Source organism: Rhea pennata, chromosome 17, assembly GCF_028389875.1.
Source record: "Rhea pennata isolate bPtePen1 chromosome 17, bPtePen1.pri, whole genome shotgun sequence".
In the NCBI taxonomy this organism is placed as follows: domain Eukaryota; kingdom Metazoa; phylum Chordata; class Aves; order Rheiformes; family Rheidae; genus Rhea; species Rhea pennata.
The window spans coordinates 7,590,081-7,609,044 of record NC_084679.1 but is presented as its reverse complement, the minus strand read 5'-3'; the positions used below and the strand labels follow the sequence as shown (position 1 = coordinate 7,609,044).

The following is an 18,964-nucleotide window of genomic DNA, read 5'->3' as shown; positions in this document are numbered from 1 at the left end:
ACAGATAATTAAAATGTTCTGTGTCAGACTGAAAAGGGACATTTTGAAATCGGCTATGAAATGGTTATTTTAAAATGTTCTTTATGCTAATCAAACATTTAGTTTCCCATGAAAAATTTAGTTTCAAAATAATGACTTTTTTGTCGATAGCCAATACCAAAACTTTCAGGTTAATATTAGGTCAAGAGGAAGTGAAACATTAGTTGAAGTCGAACATTTCCATTTTTTCAGCTGATGGTGTTTTGCAATAAAAGTACAAGGACATGCACATTTTGATTTCAGTGAGGTTTCTTTTTAAATAGAAAACTTTTTTTTTTTCTTTTTTGCACCCACTCTCAATAATTCTTAAAAAGGCTGCTAAAATTCCGAAAAGAATGTTTTGGCAACACTATTGCAAAAGCAAACTTAAAACAGAGAAAGGGAAAAGCAGAAATGGAGCGGAGAGAATTACCTCTGGGTAACAGATTGGGATTGTTTATTGGAGGGGAATTGAGTAGGAGATTAAACTAACCGAAGTGTTTTAATTAGATCCGAGATCAGTGTCCAGCCGTGGGGTCTGAGCAGCGACGAAGGGGGCGGGCGTGCACACGCGCGCCGGGGCTTTGCGCACATCTCAGCCAACCTGGCCAAGCTGCACAGATCGGCTGTTTCGCCTGAGGCTGGGAGTCCCCTACAATTAGCCCAGGCCCATTTGCGCACACGAGGCATCGCACGCACCGTTGGCACGCAGAGACGTTCCTGGCTTTGAGCTCACCTCCCGTCTTGTCTGGGAGCAGAGGGGGCTGGTGGGGGCGGAGGCGGTCCCTGCACCGCTTTCGCCGTGAGAACCGGGCTCTCTCCCCTGCTGCAGCACACGGCGCTTAGGGTTGTAATCCTGGCTCGGCTCATTTGGGATGTCAGTTGACAACCTAAATTTGTTCATACTGCTGCCTCTGGGATCGCTGTGCATATCTGTGTATCCCTGCGTATCCCAAACGTAGCACAGGAGTGGACGGTATCACTGCATTTTGAGGAACATTTTCTGTTTGATTGTCAAGGGCTCAGACTGGAACAGTGCAGAGTCCACGAAGGAGGGGAAAACCACCTGCCTCCCTCTGGCTGCAAAAGGCAACTCCTGCAAATCAGCCGTACGGCCAGCTAGGTGTGCTTTACACCCCCGGTGCTCTCTATTTGTACGGTGCCTCAGTGTCTGAGACCTATAGTCAGACTTGGCCCAGTTTACAGAGGTATTGGTAGGTCTTCCAACCCCCGCTTGACCTCTATGCTCCCTGCAGAAATAATAGTGTATTAACTGGAATGTGGGCTCAAACCTTTATCTCCAAAATCCTGTGTAACCGTTAGGTCTTGGGATATTTAATTAGCTATACGATGTAGAATTGCTGACTGAGGGAGAGATTAATGCTATAACCACATTTTCCAGTAACAGTAAAAAATTACTGAAAAAGTTGCCAGATGGTTTTTGAGGCCAGCTGATAGTCAGGTATTTTCTTCTGGCTACTTTGTCTGCTTTTGCTTGATAAATAGAGGTAGGGCATCAGTCATTCTAGGACCATGAAAATGCCCAGGTTGCATTGCAGTAGTATTTTGTCTTCTGCTCTGCTGTGCCTAGGGACTGGTCACCCTGTAGAGTTTGGGTGGACAGTGTTAAAGTCTTCTGCAGGACCTGGCTCAGAGCTGGAGAATGCTGGTGAGCCAGGCTCCACGATGCTGGAGTGTCTCTGCAGCAGCAACGCTGGACACACTGCAACATGTCATAGTTGTTTCTGATATTGAACAGAAGTTCTCTCTGGCCTTTCCCATTAGATAAGTTACTGATTCCCTTTTGGTTAGGGCTAGCTAGGCTTTCTAATTAAGTAGTGACTTTAATTATAGCACAAAGTGTATAATGTAGATCTTGATTATTAACGCTGGCCTTTGGGATAAGGAAAGGAGGATCAGCAAATTCCAATGAAATAGAATAATAAAAATAAAAGACTGTTTCCAAAAACCCGCTTTAATTCAAATGCTGTAATTTCCATCTTGTTACATTTTTGCCGTGTTTTTCTGTCTATTAATTGTTGAAGACAAGTTTCTTCATGACTGTCAGCACTAATAAACGTATATTTAGTGGAGGTTGAATTTGATTACCTATGGAGCATGATAAATAACTGATTGAATACTTTATTTAAACACAGTAAGAGTTGAAACAATTCTGTACAATTTGCTTGCACTGGGAAGTATGCTTGAATACATAAATCTTAGGTAAACTGGGTTGCATATTATGTAACACTGACTAAAAGTTAGACATCTAATTGAAGGCAGTCAACAAGGCTGTCTTTATTGTCATTGGAGAAGGAGAAGACATGGTAGAATTACTGGAGATATGTAGTGTGTAATGCTCTCTGGAGGTCTCTTCCCTCAGAAATCTGGAACTTAGATGGAATTTCAGGCAAATACTATCCTATGAGTTAAATGCTCAAAGACATGAATAAACGAGAGGGATTTTTTTTGTGTTGGCAACATGTGTTGAAGACTGATCTGCCACCATGGGGAAACCAGGCCATGAGGCTGGAGGCAGCACTGTTTTCAGATGATCAAAGAGCAGTTTTGCCTCCCTCAGTTTTTCTTACAGAGGACAAGGGTGGCTCATTGTGACCTGCCGCTATGCAGGTGCCTTATTCACATGATTGATTTTCTTTTTTTCTTTCTTCTTTTTTTTTAAAAAAAGTATGTTTTTCTGGGTATAGTTGTTTTCTGAACTTGAAAGTGGAGAGCTGCAATATTTTCTTAGCAGAAGGAGTGTTTCCTCTGTAAGAACATCTGTTTTGGGGTGCTGTCTTCAAGTTGTGTATATTATAAGTAAGTATATGTCCATAAAATGTGGCTCACTGAGTCTAATGCTGTAGAAGCACTACCCAGGCTCCAGCAGGGACATGCAGCTCACCGTGTGGACGGTGCATTGGCATTTTAAAGCTGCTTTCATCTCCCTCCCCTGGGCCTGTTGCTGATTGTTGCCTGCTATCAGTTCCAGGGAGAAAAGTGTATTCCTGTAAATATCTCAGCTGTCATGTTATGTTACACTCCATGAGAGGATGAAAAGAGGTAACAGGACAAGTCAGGCAGTGAATTTGGGTTGTGTTTTTTTTCTTTAAAGATTTCTTACGTGTACTTCAGTTAAACTGTACCTTACGTCCTGTCTTAGTGGCTCTAAAGGAGTCCCTTGTAATGCTTTTAGATTAAGATTTTCCCCTTTTCCTGCTTAAAATGAGCATGCTAATTTGATTCAGCCCACCATGTGAGCTGTGTGTTCTCTCCAAATGCCTTCCTGAAGTAACTTAATTACCTAATTTTAGTGTAGAGAAAAGCCCATTTTGTTTGGATGGGTCGCACAGTATAAGCAAGTTAAGGTTTCAGGTCAAATAATATGAGGAGTTTTTAGTTGTTGTTGTTTGTGTCCTTGTGATAAAAACATGAACAGGCTAAGAAGTCAGACAATTTACTCTTCTGTCTGAAATAAAACTGAATTGTGGAAGTTGGGGCAGTGTTTCATTTTAATAGTGTCAGTTCTTCCTTGTTTTGCCCACGTCTCTTGTTTTGAGTGAATTTAGTACTAATAAAAGTGAGAAGCTTTTCAAGTTGGCCAGAGCTAGAGGTACATTACTGATGCAGGCCAGCAAATGTAAGCTCTGTCTTGGTCACCTTGATCAAGACGCTTTCCAGGTTTTTTGCTTTCTGAAGCAACATCTGCCAGTTAAGCTGCTTGATAGTCTTATGTGAAGTGTGAGGCCTCTGTATTTACTACTTTATTTTTTTCTGAAAAAATCTTGGCTTCTATTGTGTTGTTTCTAAACATTGTGCTATGATCTCAAAAACAAGTCAGAGCCAAACTTAGTCTCCATGTCAGGTACAACTGCAAGGGAGGTTCAGGAATTGCAGGGTCAGGTCTCTTCCCATACCATCCACAGCGTTCATTCCTATCCCTAAATTCTTATCGAACCAGCTGACTGTCACAGCGAGAAATCACTGTGAAGCTGAAGCAAGGGCAGTTTTGGCCTTCATCCTACAAAAAATTCTGCAGCAACTGAATGTTGTCTGCTGGAGAAGTCTCCTTGCGTGCGGGGGACCCCGAGGCCCTACTTTGGGCAGCCAGCAGCAGGCTGGTCCCTGCTACTGGGACTTGAGGCTCCAGCACGCCTACAAATGATCCATGGTATGTGTTACTAAGCTTCTGAAACCCCAGGTAGTGCAAAACTCCCTCCCGTTATGCAGGAGAAAGAGCTCAAAGCATGAGCTGTAGTGTACAGCAAGTTTCCCCGTTCCTATGGTTCTTGGTGTTCCTGCGAGTTTGGAGGAATGGTCTTGTTATCCCTGGGGAGGTCCAGCTGGGAGACTTCATTTTGCCCATGCAGCTTGTGATGGAGCCTCTCTAACTAGTTAGAGGTATTGTAACAGCCAGCCACCGAGGAAAGCACGATGAGCTTCGTGTTCCTGATACAGTCTTTCTTTTTCACTTAGTGTGCAAGTAAATGCACCATCATAGAAAGATGACTGAGTTCAGAATTAATCTGTGTCAAAGTTGCTCGTTGTGAAGAAGCCACTGGTATGGGCTGCAATTTGTTAAGGTGAGACTCCTCTCTATTTTACTTTGACTGCCTTTAATGTATACATTAGTACAGATGTGAAAATACAAATATGGAATATACTCAAATCAGGAGGAAGGCTAGGAGTCTCTTGCTCTGCGGGAGGTTGACAGCAGTGACAAAAGAAGGAGGCAACATTATTATTATTATTATTATTATTGAGAATTGTAATATAATCAATATATCGGGTAGGGAATTGCTTCATGGTGATGAGAAGCCATTCAAGGAGAACAGCAGAGCTGGCTACCTAGCACAAAGACAGATCTTTCCTTATATATCTGATTAAACAGATACAATGAGAAATGGCAGGCAAAATATAAATTCCTTGGTCTGAGCAGTGCACCCACAAATTTTTTGGGAGGTGTAAGGGGGATTTATTAGCAAGACATGAGTCAGCTTTAAGCTGTAGGAGATTTCATGGCTAATTGTGCATTGCTTATGCAGAAGGCTGCCTGTTTCTCAGCTTCTAGAAACTAAGCCCTATGGAGTTGCATTTTACCTGTGTAAGATGCTTTCAGATTGTCAAATAGTTCCTTAATTAGTTTATTTTCGTCTTTGCTCCAAGGGATGAGTATATTATTTGTTCTAAGCTCCCAGGCTTTTGTTAGTCTGCATTTATGTATTTTGTCTTCAAAATGACCTAACAGTGGGCTAGCCTCTAGGGTAGTATGAAACATACCTTTCCAGCAGAGACAGTGGTTCAGATTTGACTAATGGTAGAAGAATATTAACAGCAACAATAATAATTAAACAAAATTGCACTAAAACACCCTTAGGTTCTGCTGTGAAGTTAGCCTGTACCCCTAAAATTCCAAAGGAAGAGCATAAATTTCAGTTTTGTCTATCCAAAAAAGGAACACTTGTCTCATGCAGCAGCTGGAGCGAGGTTGCATCCCCTCTGTGGATATTTCGTTAGGGCATAGTTTTCCCAGAGGGTCACAAAGCAGTTTACATTAAACTCGAGATAAAATGACACTGAAGCCTTGCTCCTGGATTTTGTACACTGCCTGAAAATATGTGCGTGACCTACAGCTAGTTTATTGGCTTATTGCCTCAGTCTTATTAACCCAAGTGTGCCCAAGAGATGGGGAGTTTGTAGTCTGTTTGCTCATTGAGGAACACTCAGCTCCTTTACCTGACAGATCCGGGAATCTCTGGAAGCAGAGGGGAGAGTTTCACAGAACAAACCTTTGAAGCAAGTACTGAGAATGGAGCAGGATGAATGCGTCCATCTGTAGGTGAGACATGAAGAAGGGCGTCATTGTGGCTACAGCTTCAGTCTGTTGGGCAGACGGTTAGTGGAAATAATCTGTTCCCTCGCCCTGCAGACCACAGATCTAGATTTCCTTCTGCTTGGAAATTACTTTCAATCTCAAATTTTCTATGGGAAAGTAGGAAAAAGCTCCAGAGAACATAAAGTGGAAAAAGAAATACAGTCTAAGGAAAGCATTGGGCAGGAGCAGTGTGTGAGTGCTGAAGTACAGTGGCCATAGATACGTGAATTCAGGAAAATACCAGTCTATGTCCTTGGCCCATCTGTGTTTACAATTATACAGAAGTACCTTGCTTGGTTTACATGTACCTAATTCCTGTCAACCTGAGTGAGAGATAAGCATATGCTGACCTGTTTTTATGAAGTAGGGTAAGAGCTTGTAAATATAAAAACTCCCCATATGTTGAAGTGTTTTGCTGTTGTGAAATGAGTGCCCTGGTATTAACTTTGTGCTAGACTGCAAGCATGCCTGGATTTTTTTTAATTGTTTTTATTTCTAAATGTAACCAAAATTAAATTAAAATGCAGGAGCTTTCTGAAATGCATGAAATAATTAGAAGATAAGAAAGTGTTGTTAACATTTAACTACTAAATGCATGAAATTGTTTAATACTCTGTTGTTCACCTCTAGCTAGCTTTCGATTTAAACAAAAGCTATGAAAGCGCAGTTAGGCTCCAGTCCAATGAAGCACTTAAATATGTTCCTAGTTTTAAGTGTGTGAGTAACCCTAGTGAAGGTAAGGTGTGCTTGAATAGGACACTCCACAAAATAATTATAATACACTAGGAAGAATCCTGCAAGTATCACTGGGAAGGACGTAAAGCGGAGGAATGCCCAAGCAGCACTTCAACATCCGATTGTTCACAAGTTTTGACAGATCTAGTTTTGCCTTGTGATTTATTCTGCAGGCTCCTGCTCCAAAGTGTGTTGAAATCTTTGGATGTGCTCCACCACCAGCTATAAAGAGGCTTAGATGCTCAGGCAGCTTCCCCTGTGGCCTCCTGAGCAAAGTCCGTGCAGCATGTGCACCTTCTCTTGTCCTCTCTGCCCGCCTCTGAGGGATGTGCCTTTTTAGAAACATATGGCTGCTGCTGCCAGTTTCTTTGCTCTATGCCACTGAAAGCATCTCAACATTGTGGATTTAATACTCCCATTTTCAGTGCTAAATCAATGTTCTTTATGCATTTGTTCTTGGAACACTAGACTATTTGAACCATAACTCTTCGCACATACCATAAACTTGGTCTGCTTTCACTCTGACAGAAACCAATCTATTTAAAGCAAGAGAAAAACCCTGTGACTACTGTTTAAACCTTTCAAGGCCATTGCTCGTTAGCTCAGTTGACTTCTGCATCAGCACTGGACACCAAGCGCTCTGGTTAGCAGAGTTACAATCCCTTTGTGGAGCCTCCTAACCACAGGAACAGTAGGGTATTAACAGCTTCTCGCTGTCGCATCAGCAGAGCAGATTTGGGGGGGTTATTCGGTTCGTAACTGACATCCTGTTTGCACGTTTACTCCTCCAGCTGCCCTGGTTTTGTATATGGGTAGAAAGAAACATTCTGCTGCATAACTGGATTTGACCAGAGACTAAAGCAGGTCTCCTGTGAAATGTACTGGAGCCCATTAAAAAGAGGATTGTTTGCCAAGTATTGTTGTATGTCCTCCCTAGACCATAAAAAACATTGTTAGCCAAAGTAATAGTGGGAAATGATTACATTCCGCTATCCTCCTCACTGCCACGTGCAACGTGACCACAAGCCCTTAAAGAAATCCATGAAGAGCTCTACAGTAGTTACCTTGAAAACTTCTTTGTTGCCCTACATTTGCAGATAACACTGTGATACTCTGCCTCTGTCCAGCATTAACAGTGCCAGCTGAGGGATTGAGATAGTCAACGTTAAACAAAGGTATCTTGAATTTTTAATATTAAATACTTGCAGCAAAATTTTAAATAGTCAAGGATAACTTTCTGTGTTTACATATTATTATCAGAGTGAAAAATAGCTTCAAGGATACAGCAACCTATTTTGTGCAAATGGAAAATGATGAGATTACTCTTACACATTATTTATTGAAAATTATTCCTATGATTGTGTCCACTCCACTGTTTTTTAATTATGTCTAGCATGAACTTCAAGTGCAAAGACTGAGAGAGATTGCCAGAGAAGGTGGTGTCTTAGGATGGGTAGTCTGCTTTTGGATATCTGGGCTATTACCTTCTTGCTCACTGCAGACACACTGGGATTCATTGATACTTTGCCATAAAAATCCTTGGGGGGCTTTGATGCATCCCCTTGGGTGGCAGAGCATTTCTCAATGGGAAGATGTGCTGGAAATCACTGCTGAAAACACAACTGAAGAGCTAACTTCACATTGCTAGCTGGTACGTAAGTACCACTGGTGGCGACAGGAGGAAGGGGTGCCACGGGATGGCAGCCCGTTCTGAGAATGCGTTCTAGGAAAGATTTTCTGACTTGAATAACTCATTGTGAGCCTTCCCTATTCAAAATATGAGGCCTTAGTTTTTGTGAAGCACTGAGACGAGATTGTAGTCTCTGTCCTCCCCAGAGAGTGTAATTCCCAGAATTAAATTTCAGAAAAATTGCACAAAAGATAATGCTTTCTGAATATATTTTGCTGACAGGAACTTGGACTCAAAGTCCTGCTAGCGTTAATAGGTAAAATTCCTCTAGTTTTGTCCTTTATTTAGTATCACTTCATTGATTTTTCACTGATGCTTATATTCTGCTTAGTTTTGAGTGCAAAGATATCTCAAAGCAGAACATTACAAGAACAAGTTTGTATTTATTTTTTAACCTGTCAGGTTTTCACTCATAATGGTTGAAAGTTAAAAGTCCGGTTAAAACAAGGACCAGGATCTCCCAGAAATCTTGAGAATTGGTTGACACATCTTAAATATGACTTTAGTGTCCAATAAATCACATAAAATTAAGTGGAATACATGTCATCTGAAATTTAGTTAGGCTCTTTTTTAATGGTACCACACTTAAATTTAAAATAAGAATAAAATCACGTGGGGGCTGTAGGTTCTTTGGGGATTTTTGAAGAGCATTTGAAAGCAGACTTCAGCTTCTCCGCTAATTTCCAATCAGCCTAATGCTTTGTGATGCAGTGTGCATACAGCCACAGGCAGATTTGAATGGGCACACTAGGGGATAGAGTGGAAATTTCTTGCAGATGGTATTTCAAAACATGTTAGTGATTCAAGTTAAGCTACCAAAAAAAGACAAATACTTTTGACTATAGAAAGATCTGAGCATGAATTTTTAGCCATTTTTCATGTAAATGAAAGGACTTATTTTAGAAGTGAGTGGAAACAGTTATAACATTTTTTTGTGTCTAAATAGATACAAGTATTAGACTTTGATGATGTATTTCCAATTATATTTGCCTGAGAAAAGTCAGAAATAGCTCCCTGAGCTACAGGGCCTCTTACTTTATGTGTATATTTTGAGGAGTCTAATAATCTGAAATCTAAGAGGTTAATGCTGTTTGCAAGTGAGGACCACCTGCATATGTTAACCACGCATATGCACTGGACCATCAGTTCCTGATTGCGAGTTCTCAAGGCTTTCTACAATACAAATCAAATAAATTTTCTGAGAAGGGAGAGGAATCAAGCCTGACAGAGCAGTAACAATATAAGAAAACAACAGATCCATGCGTGTGTTCTATGCTTTTTTCCTATCCAAACTAACTGCACTGTGTACATAAATTAATCCTAGTTGCACAGGCTTGGAATTTAAAAAGAAACAAAAAGAACAAAAATTGTTATCTAACTCTCAGGTTTCCTGTCCCATGTTTCTCAGTGTAACTTCATGGAGAGCTTTATCCTATCTGAGAATCTGCCTCTATCCTAGCTTGAAATGGTTCTATGTATTACAAGACAAATTCCTATAAATTGGAATTTTTTTTCCCCTCAGGAAATGAGGTGGAGAAGAGAGAGTTCTAAGGTTTAGAAGGCTTTTATTTTAAAAAAGCTGCTGCCATTACTCAATCTGCAAATTGTACAGTTATGAAGTCCAGTTGTTCAATCTGAGAACATGGGAAATTCCTGAGAGCAGAAGAGTGCTGGGAAACGCATGACCCTGTTGCAAGGGGAATTAATGTGATGGTTAGGGCACGGGAGATGTTTTGGGGGATGATTTCATGCAGCATAGGTTAATCAGCCTGTGCAGACTGTCATTCTCCTAATTCCACTGTCAGGTTGCATTTAGAAACCTGGTATCTGTTGAAACACCTTTTGTTAAAGTTGTACACAGGAGATTAGTATAAAGCGCCAATTGGTCTGAACAAATCGGTTCCCACCACAGCAAATACAAGAGAGCTTCTAAGAAGGATTGGGAAGAACTCACATAAAACTTACAGAAAATAAGATGTTACTTTTTTTACATGATATGTTTCTGGTCGATATTAAAGGACATTCTTCACTAATGTAGCAGGAAGTATTCAGGATTAACATAGGAACAAAGATTTGGCCTGATCTCTTTCTGATGAATGTGTGTGATTTTTTTCTTGGATTTTTGAGTGCAAAATGAGAGAAAAAGGCAAGCAGGCATGAGAAAAGAGCTGCTGGGAATCCCAACAGTATGGATTAGATTTAATATCACTGTTTATTATAACCCTGAGAATGACCATTGACATCATTGTGTGCCAGAAGAGCAGGGGATGGATGATAGTAGTTGACTTCTCTTGGTTCCCCTTTAATATGAAGACTGAAGCACCATGAGATGAGGAACGACACATTATGCACCCAGACACAGTTAGGGAGGTGTCTTTATTTTAATGAACAACTTCTTTTTCAAGGCTAGCTGCTGAGGCCCAGGAGCAAGAAGTGAGGCCAAGGGAGCAACGGAGTCAACTAAGAAAAAGTTAATCATCTAAGTTGACCATTTGCAGACTGCAAAGTCTTGGCATAGGAGTTTTTTAAACAGTGCGTTCAATGAAGATGATCTCTCGTACCTGCAGGAGCAGTGGAAAGGGCAGTCATTTCTTTGACACTACTTTTTGTTCTTGCAACACTGTCATTCTGTTTGCTCTTTTGAAAAGAATCAGGCAATAGGGCTCAAAATTGGCTTTAGTTGCTTTGGCGAATTTTTGCTTTTCTGAGTACCCAAAAATGAATGAAGAAAGGAAGTTACTATTAATGCTGAATATCCAAATACTGACGGGAGTGTCATAGTGCTTGCAGAGGTAGAGGAAAAACTATCTCAATTTATTTTGCTGTCGCTCGGGGAGGTAAAACAGTCACGCCCCGCCCCAGACCATTTGTTCATCAGTATTGATGGCATTATGGATCTGCCTAGCAAGCTTGCAGCACGAACCAGGGTTGCACCTTATCTTGTATCTGCACATCCCCAAATAAGGTAAAGTGAGGAAGAAGGAGAATGTGTTAATTTTCTTCTGTAATGATAAATTAAAGTGGAAGCTGTTCCACTGGGCAACACATGTCTGGGAAGGAGTAGCCGTATTGTGAAGATACCCCTTACCAGATCATATAGGCTGTTTATGTAAGTTACTGTGGCTTCTTTTTAGATTAGTTGTAAAAGCAATGAGCTGCTTGTTTCAAGATACTTAGAGCATCAGTGTTTTGTGCCAGTGCTCCTTTCTTCACATGTGTGAGTACTTACATGATTCATACAAAGTATCATCTTTGAGCTGAAAACAGGACAAAGTCAGAGACCGTCTAGAACTCCAAAGTTTCCTGTTTTTTTCCTTTTGGATAGGGGAGAAAAATCCATCCTCAATAGAAAGAGAATGTAGTGGAGTAATACAGTTAATACCATCTGTTGAGGAGGAGAGTTAGTTAGGAAGGAGCTGGAAGCTCATCAGTTTTGTAGCCTGTCGTTACTTTTGCTGCTGACTGGTCAGCAGTTGAGTCCTATGCTGGCAAAGGACGTGTTTGCAATTTGACACATTTTCGCTGTTGTGCCAGTGCAGAATTAGAGAGTAATAAAAGTTTGTTTCTGCATTTGAAAAGTTACTATTAAATCTAGCAATACCTGTAAAGCCTCTGTGGTCTTCTGGGGAAAGAAATCGGGCATTGAGCTGACCTATAAATTTAACAAGTTAGTTGTCGTGAGTTTTCTGCTGTTCCCACTGAAGTCACAGCAATGTTTAGGTACTAAAAGGTAAGCAGGAATGTGAGATTAATCTGAGCCCTAGGGTTCAACTGTGGTCACAGTATGCATTGACCTGGTGGTTAAAAGTAGTATTTGCCAGCAGTAATGAGCAAGGAGTGAATAAGTTTTTTTAATATTTATTTTCATCCTTCCATTGACCGTATGCCCAACAAAGGGCTGTTCCTCTACTTTCTCCTGCTGCCTGCTGTGCTTAGAAAACGTGAACAGACTACTGTACAGTCTCCCCAGTATGGAGTATGTTGGGTTTGCCTTTGTGCTAGAACTGCAAACGAGGTTGCTGCAGGCCCAAAAAGTTTATGAAGGAGAGAAACTCGCTGTCATTTCCATCCCAATGGTTCACTGGAAAAACATACCCTGTATTATATACTTTAAAGATTCATGAAGCAGCTTTAATTTTGTTTGCATTTCTTCCTGTCAGAAGTCTCTAAATGTATTGCCAAATCCATTTCCAAACTCAATATGTTAAGGTCTGCAAGCAGAACTCATTTTTGATGTTAGCAAGTTTACAGACAGGAGAGGAGACAGGAGAAGGGGACTGGGAAAGATTCTCTTTCCCTGGTAATCCACTGAACTACTAGCACTGCTGTAGTGCCAGCTGTTCACAGAAAATAGTGCAACTCAACAGGCTGGAAGACTAGGCCGGATAAAAAGAGGACTTCACACATTTCTGCTGGATCGGATACAAATGGAACAACAACAATCAAGGAATGAATGAAGGTTTAGATGAAAGATTTCCTTGTCTCATGATTTTTTTACAAGATTCTGGTCTGTCAGCTGGAGAGTCTTTCCTGTTTCTTTGTGCCTGTGTAGACAGTGCTCACAGTTGGTCTGAGAAATTTTAATCTGAGAAACCATGCAAGGTTCTATGCAAGGGAGACCATGAGTGAAAATCATCTCCAGAGTAGAGAAAAAGGATCTGACATCCCGCTCTCTGTCACATACAAATGAAATACCTCCAGGTTGCCAGCCAGGCTCTGCAGTAGCCAGTACAGAGCAAAAACCCTCAAAAATTCTTTCCAAAACAGCAGCAGGATGCCTCAGGCTTGAGGCTTAGTATGTTGTATGAGAGGTACCTGAAGGGCTGTTTCACATATCAGGTCTAATCCATCCTCAGCTGGTCCATGAAAACGATTAGCTGTGGCATCGCCAGCCTTTGCTTGGAATCGCTTGTCCTAAGTGCGTCTAACACCATGTTTCCCTCTGCAGCACATACATCTACCCTGGAGAGAGCCATTGCTCCGTGTGCAAACCTGAATTCAGTTGCCGGTTGTGCACTGTAAGAGCTGACCGCTTGTAATACTAACGTAGGATCACAGTAATAGCAAACATGAGTGATGCCTGGCCAGCTAGACTATCGCTAACTGCCACATAGCTCAAATCTCTGCTCTTTGATAAGTTCTTCTGGACTTAGTAGTGTTAACGAGGTCAGAATTTGACTTTCAATTATTGTAATCGTCCTCGCTCACCCGGTAGCTGCAGTTCATAAGTGATCAGGCCTGCAGCAAGGAAGCATGGAGAGCTTGGCAGAGATCCCTATTCCCTGGCAGAGTGCTGGGCTTAGTGTACATGCTGTGCACTCTCTGGGCATGGCAATGAGCTTCTGCCCCCAGCAAAGAGCTGCCTTGAACACCAGTGTGCTTTACTGCATGTTGTTGGTGCTGCCAGGAATGGATGATTTCCTTATGTTCTTAACTAAGTCCTTTTGGTGGTCAGGTTGAAGCATGTAAGGGTCTGTTTGCTGGAACACCTTTATGCAGTTTAAGATCTTCATCTTCTGGTTCTTCTGATCTCAAGTAAAGTAAGAGAAGTGTCTAGTTTGATGCTAAGCTTCTCCATCTGTAGCTCATAGGTTTCCTGCCTAATGGTTTTGCTCCACATCCAGACTACTGCTCCAACTATTTTCTGAGAGGATGCTTTATGCCTTACTAAAAACAAGTTATGGCTATGCTTTTTTCCTGGGACATCTCTAGAGTGATCTCTCATCTGCCACCATTCCTCAAGGCCAAAGTCGAGGGCTGCCCTGAGGACTTCACATGTTCTTCTGACACTCTGACCTTTCAACACTGCATACAGGAAAGAGCACATTGCTCTGGGAGGGGAGGATGCTGTTCTGTTTTGCACTGTAAGCTGAATCAAGTTAGTCTGATATGCCCTAGAAGTCGGAAAAAGCAGACCTTTCATGCTTCCTCTATCATGTTAGCTTTCCAGACAAATACACAATTTTGTTTGTGGCCCACAGATGTCAGGAAATTTGAATGTCACCAAAAGCAGGTGGTGTAGTTAACTGGGCATCACAGTCCATCACAGGTGAGAAGCTATAACCAGCTGGCAAGGATGTGCCAGCTACCATGAGCTCGTCTTTCAATGGTGCAAGCTCCAAGATGCCTAGTTGGAAGTGTAATTGTGTAATCGTCGTAGCAACGCCAGGCTCCCGTGTCCCTCTTTTGTGGCTGAAAGGCCTCGTGTTCAGCTTGCAGCAATAACCTGCCTCTTCAAATGAGGAAAAACAAAACTTTTGATCTCGGAGTGACATTGCGTTGCCAGAAAACAACAATTAATTAGTAACAAACCATTTGTTGCCTTTTTTTTAAACAAATTATTCCATAATTTTTATGCCTTAAGATTGAATGGCTCTGATCAGGTATTACTGAAGTTGTTTCTAAGAGTCTGCACTGTGCTTGCCATAGCACGAGTGACTGGGTTCTCCATTGCGATGCACTCAGTCTGTTGTCAGCATCCTGGCAGGAGCAAAGTTGTTAAGACACTGTAATGGTACAGCAGGCATAGTAGTTCTTTGACTGTATAGCATAATTGCGTGCGACTATTGCTACTGTCACTGTTTGGCTTGGAGTGTCAGTTGCTGGTTCGTGTTTCTTGGAATGAAGGAAATATTAACTGTAAATTGCTGTGGCTAGGATCTAATTACCGAATACATTGGGAAACATTTGGGCACCAGTCCAGGAAAGCACTTAAGCACCCACTGATTTTTTAAGAGAAGGCCCATTACCTGGGATTACTGGTGTTCTCAGACATCCTTTGAAGTGTTTGTTAGTGGACCAGTACTTTTTCCTGACTACCTTAGCACATCCATCTCATTTTCTGAAGTGGTTGAAGGTGGTGAGAATCCAAAGTTGACTGGAAATCTATAGGAGATAGACTTCTACATCGCTGATAAACTTTGAAAAGTTTACTCAGCTGGACAGCTTCTATTTTTTTTGCTGTTATTCAGTCTTGCTGTAATAGATAAAATTACAACACCTTTTTAACCTCTATCAAATTCTGAGATCTGCTTTTGTTCGTCTAAGTCTTCCTGTTGCAATTGGGTTACCCTAGATACTGTAATTTGTAATGATTGGAGCATTCTTTCCAAACGCAGACATAATGCAGATTTTCAGCTATGTCCTGCTGACAGAGAAGGGGGAGCATTCTTAGAAGGAAGGTTACAGTCAGAAGTGACAAGAGTGACTTAACCCAGGAGGGATAATGGATTCAGAACAGCCTGTTATCAAAAGCAGCCCAATGGTGCCTTGCAATGTGGGTAGTCGTTGAGCCCCAAGGCAGGAATAGAGCCTTGTAAGAAGGAGTGCACTTAAAATCACATCGCTTTTAGGGTAATAATGCATTGGTTTAATATGAAGAAGAACAGATAGATCAAAAGTGAAGGTTATGATTTAGATGTTCTGTTTTTAAATGTTGAGTTGTAAGTACCAATCTTTTCAGAACGTATGCAGGAGAAGAGAGGAGTAGGGCTGGAGGTTAGCCCTACCTAACCTATCAGTCTGGACAGATAATTATGTCTTAGTCCCCAAGTGTTACAGTCCACTTACCAGGAAAAACAAATACTTCTTCCTTCAGAAAAACTCAGCCAAATTTCTTGATCAGAAGGCAAAGCAAGCCCAGCCTAAACCACTGAGCTCATGCACTCTTTCAGGGGGTTCCAAATATTTTCTAACCAAGATATTTTGCTTCTTCTATAACTACTGCTCTACCTCCAGTGCCGTTTTCCCCTGCCCTTGCTTGCCCTGTTTTTGCTGCCCTCTCGTCCTCCCTGTTCCTCCTCCTCCTCCTCTGCCACAGCCTCCCTTTCATCCCTGCAGGCTTTGACTACACTTTTTTTTCCTTCCCTTCTTCCCTATTCCTTTGAGTGCTGAAGCAGGAGCCAGGGTGGGCTCCCTCTGCCTCACTTTCCCCGGTGGCACACTCACTAGTTGGTACCTATCTGATTTACCAAGATGCAATTTGCTGTGCCCTGCTGTTACAAGTGAGGCATGGAGGCAAATTGCTGCCAGATCAAAGATGTCCCTCATCAAGGGAAATCTTGCAAGGTCTGTGCTTTTAGCTGATGGCTCTTTTTTGTTACAGAAATATTCCCGATGGACTTCTTTGATACATTGGTGTGGTTAAGAGGAAAATCACATTCAAAGAGAAAGTCAAAAAAGGAGGAGATGTCAGAGCAGTCACAGCTCCTGTAAATCTCTGTCCTTGTTCTGGATTTATTTTTAGATTGTACACAAATCTGACATAGAAGTTCAACACAGTGGTCTTCTTTATGGTGCAGGCCACTAGCAAGCAACCAGGATGTAGCCATAGTAACACCATAATCAATGCCAAGTAGTCCAGGTCTCTCAGCAAAAAGTGCTGGGATGAGTAGGAATTATGAATAATTGCTCTTTTCTAGAATTCATAACTGATTTCCAGAGGTTACCCAGCAGTCAAGCGGTTGCTCTCCCCCCACATCCAATAGCAGTGGATAGTGGGGAGAAAAGTGATCATTATGCCAAAGTAATGAGGAAAGAGGTCAGAAAGTTTGATAAGAGCAAGAGAAGTCATTTCCTGTGATATCATTAGCTGTATTTTAGAGAACAGGTTTAGTAATTGCTATGGTAATTCTGAATGGCTTTTGACTGTGAGAGCATGTAGGTAATTTTTTAAAATTAGCATCTTTGCTAGTGGGAGAAAACTTCATTAAAACAAAGCAGCAGGGTGCTGCAGAGGGGCACGGACGGGGTTTGGGGAAAGCAGCTGTTTTGCTCCGTCCTGTGTGACTTTGCAGATCCCTCCTCCAGGCCTCGGTTTTTCTTCTCAAAATGGTCTGTGGTGACTTATATGCATCAGTGAGCACGCACACAAGGGAACTGGGAATCTCAGGAATTAGCTGAGTACTGAGGTGATATCTCAGACAGGGTAAATCAGTTTTACAAATATCCCGCTACAGACAAATCTGTACAGCAGATGAGCATCATATGTTTTTTTACTACGGCACAAGCAGCAAATCAGAAATGGAAGCAAATGGTTTTTGTCTGGGCAAATCTAAAGTTCGCTTGATTGGGTCCTGGTTTTATGAGTATGAGATCTAACTAAGAGCTAATGGCAGAACTTCGGAGGTTCCCCTGGAAGCATGGGCAAGCCACAGCATAATGGTGTTTTCCAGGGTATTTTTCAGCACAGTTGTTGATACTCCTCTGGTTTTCATGAGAAGCTTTTAACCCTCCAGAAACTGTGTTCCCCTACAAATCTATATGCGTGCAGATATGGTTCCATTTTCACCAAGCTGATGAAAAATTAGCTGCCCCCAGCTATGCTTCGTCTCTTCAGTTTTTGCCTGGTTTTCATTTGCACTCAAATGAAGCTTTGCTTCAGGGCTGCCATTTATCCAGACAGGTTAGAAAGAACAAGGCGGCGAATGCTGGAGAGTGAAGGAGGATGGGAGGACGATGCTCAGTGCTTTGCTGGGGCTTTACTTCTTCCTTTGTCCTCTCCAGGTGCAAACAGATGACTTACCCCGATGACCTGCCCCAGATCTCCGTGGTCTTTATATTCGTCAATGAGGCGCTGTCCGTCATCCTGCGCTCCGTGCACAGCGTCGTGAATCACACCCCGTCGCACTTGCTCAAAGAGGTCATTCTGGTGGATGACAACAGTGACAATGGTGAACACGTGTAACTTTTCCTCTAAATATTGTGTCCCTAATGAACGTGAATTGCAAATCAAAAGAAGTTTGGTTACTTCAGACTTGTGTGCATTTTTCTAACATTGGGCTGGAACACTGTTGAGTTGGCCTGCATTTAAACAGCTAGGGGAGGAAGGTCATACATGCAACCACTGATTTATGGCTCGATAATAAGCCCAAGCATAAACTGATATAAATTAACTTACATCCTTTGAAGTCAGTAGAATTTACAAGAGTTTGTGTCTTTGATGAGACAGTCATTTGACCAGTTTCACAAAGCTGTGAATAAAAATTATTTATATGACAAATAAACAGTATGTGGATAAACCCTACTGATTTCATTGGAATTCCTCACAGGATGAATGGCTTTTGTACAGGCAATTTTAATATAGAAACAACCCTTTTCTCCGAATTTTCAAGTCCGGAAGAATATCATCATTAATAGACCAAAAGTTTAAATTCTACTTCCAAAGAAAAGTAAGGCTACAGATTCTTCTTAAAGATAGTTTCAGCTCTTTTACATGGAGGCACAGCCTACTTTTGCTTGATTTCTGTGGGTGGTAATAATACCATATTTTGCTTCTGATTTTTTTTTGATGTAGGAAATGGATTAGATCTGAGAATGAAACAACAAAACGGATACACAGCACCTGCAGCTTACAGGTCATGTAATTCATTAATGTAAAAATAGCACTTCTATTAACAGCCATCAAAGAGAAAACACGCACGAGTGTGTGTAGGCTGCTAGCGATCCACATGTTTTGTAGGACACTAGGGCAAGGAGTGCCTGTAGGAGGCAGATGGCTAACAGTCTTGCTGTGTTGCAAGTTGTTAGAGCGTAGACTCCTAGAACTGTTGCAGCTTCCCAAATCATATTTGTTAAAGTAAGGCTTCAGGTTTAGCATTTCTTCCACTACTCAAGAGATTTAAAACTTTCAGTTTTTAATTGCTGTT

General features: G+C 41.6%; 1 protein-coding gene across 1 annotated transcript in view; it reads left to right on the top strand.

Annotated features, from left to right (window-relative positions):
• Positions 1-18,964, top strand: part of GALNT9 (polypeptide N-acetylgalactosaminyltransferase 9) — a 152,713-nt gene that overhangs the window by 36,621 nt on the left and 97,128 nt on the right. Inside the window, exon 3 of the mRNA XM_062590135.1 lies at positions 17,823-17,989. Coding sequence (XP_062446119.1) covers positions 17,823-17,989 — 167 coding nt within the window. The remainder of the gene's footprint in view (positions 1-17,822; positions 17,990-18,964) is intronic.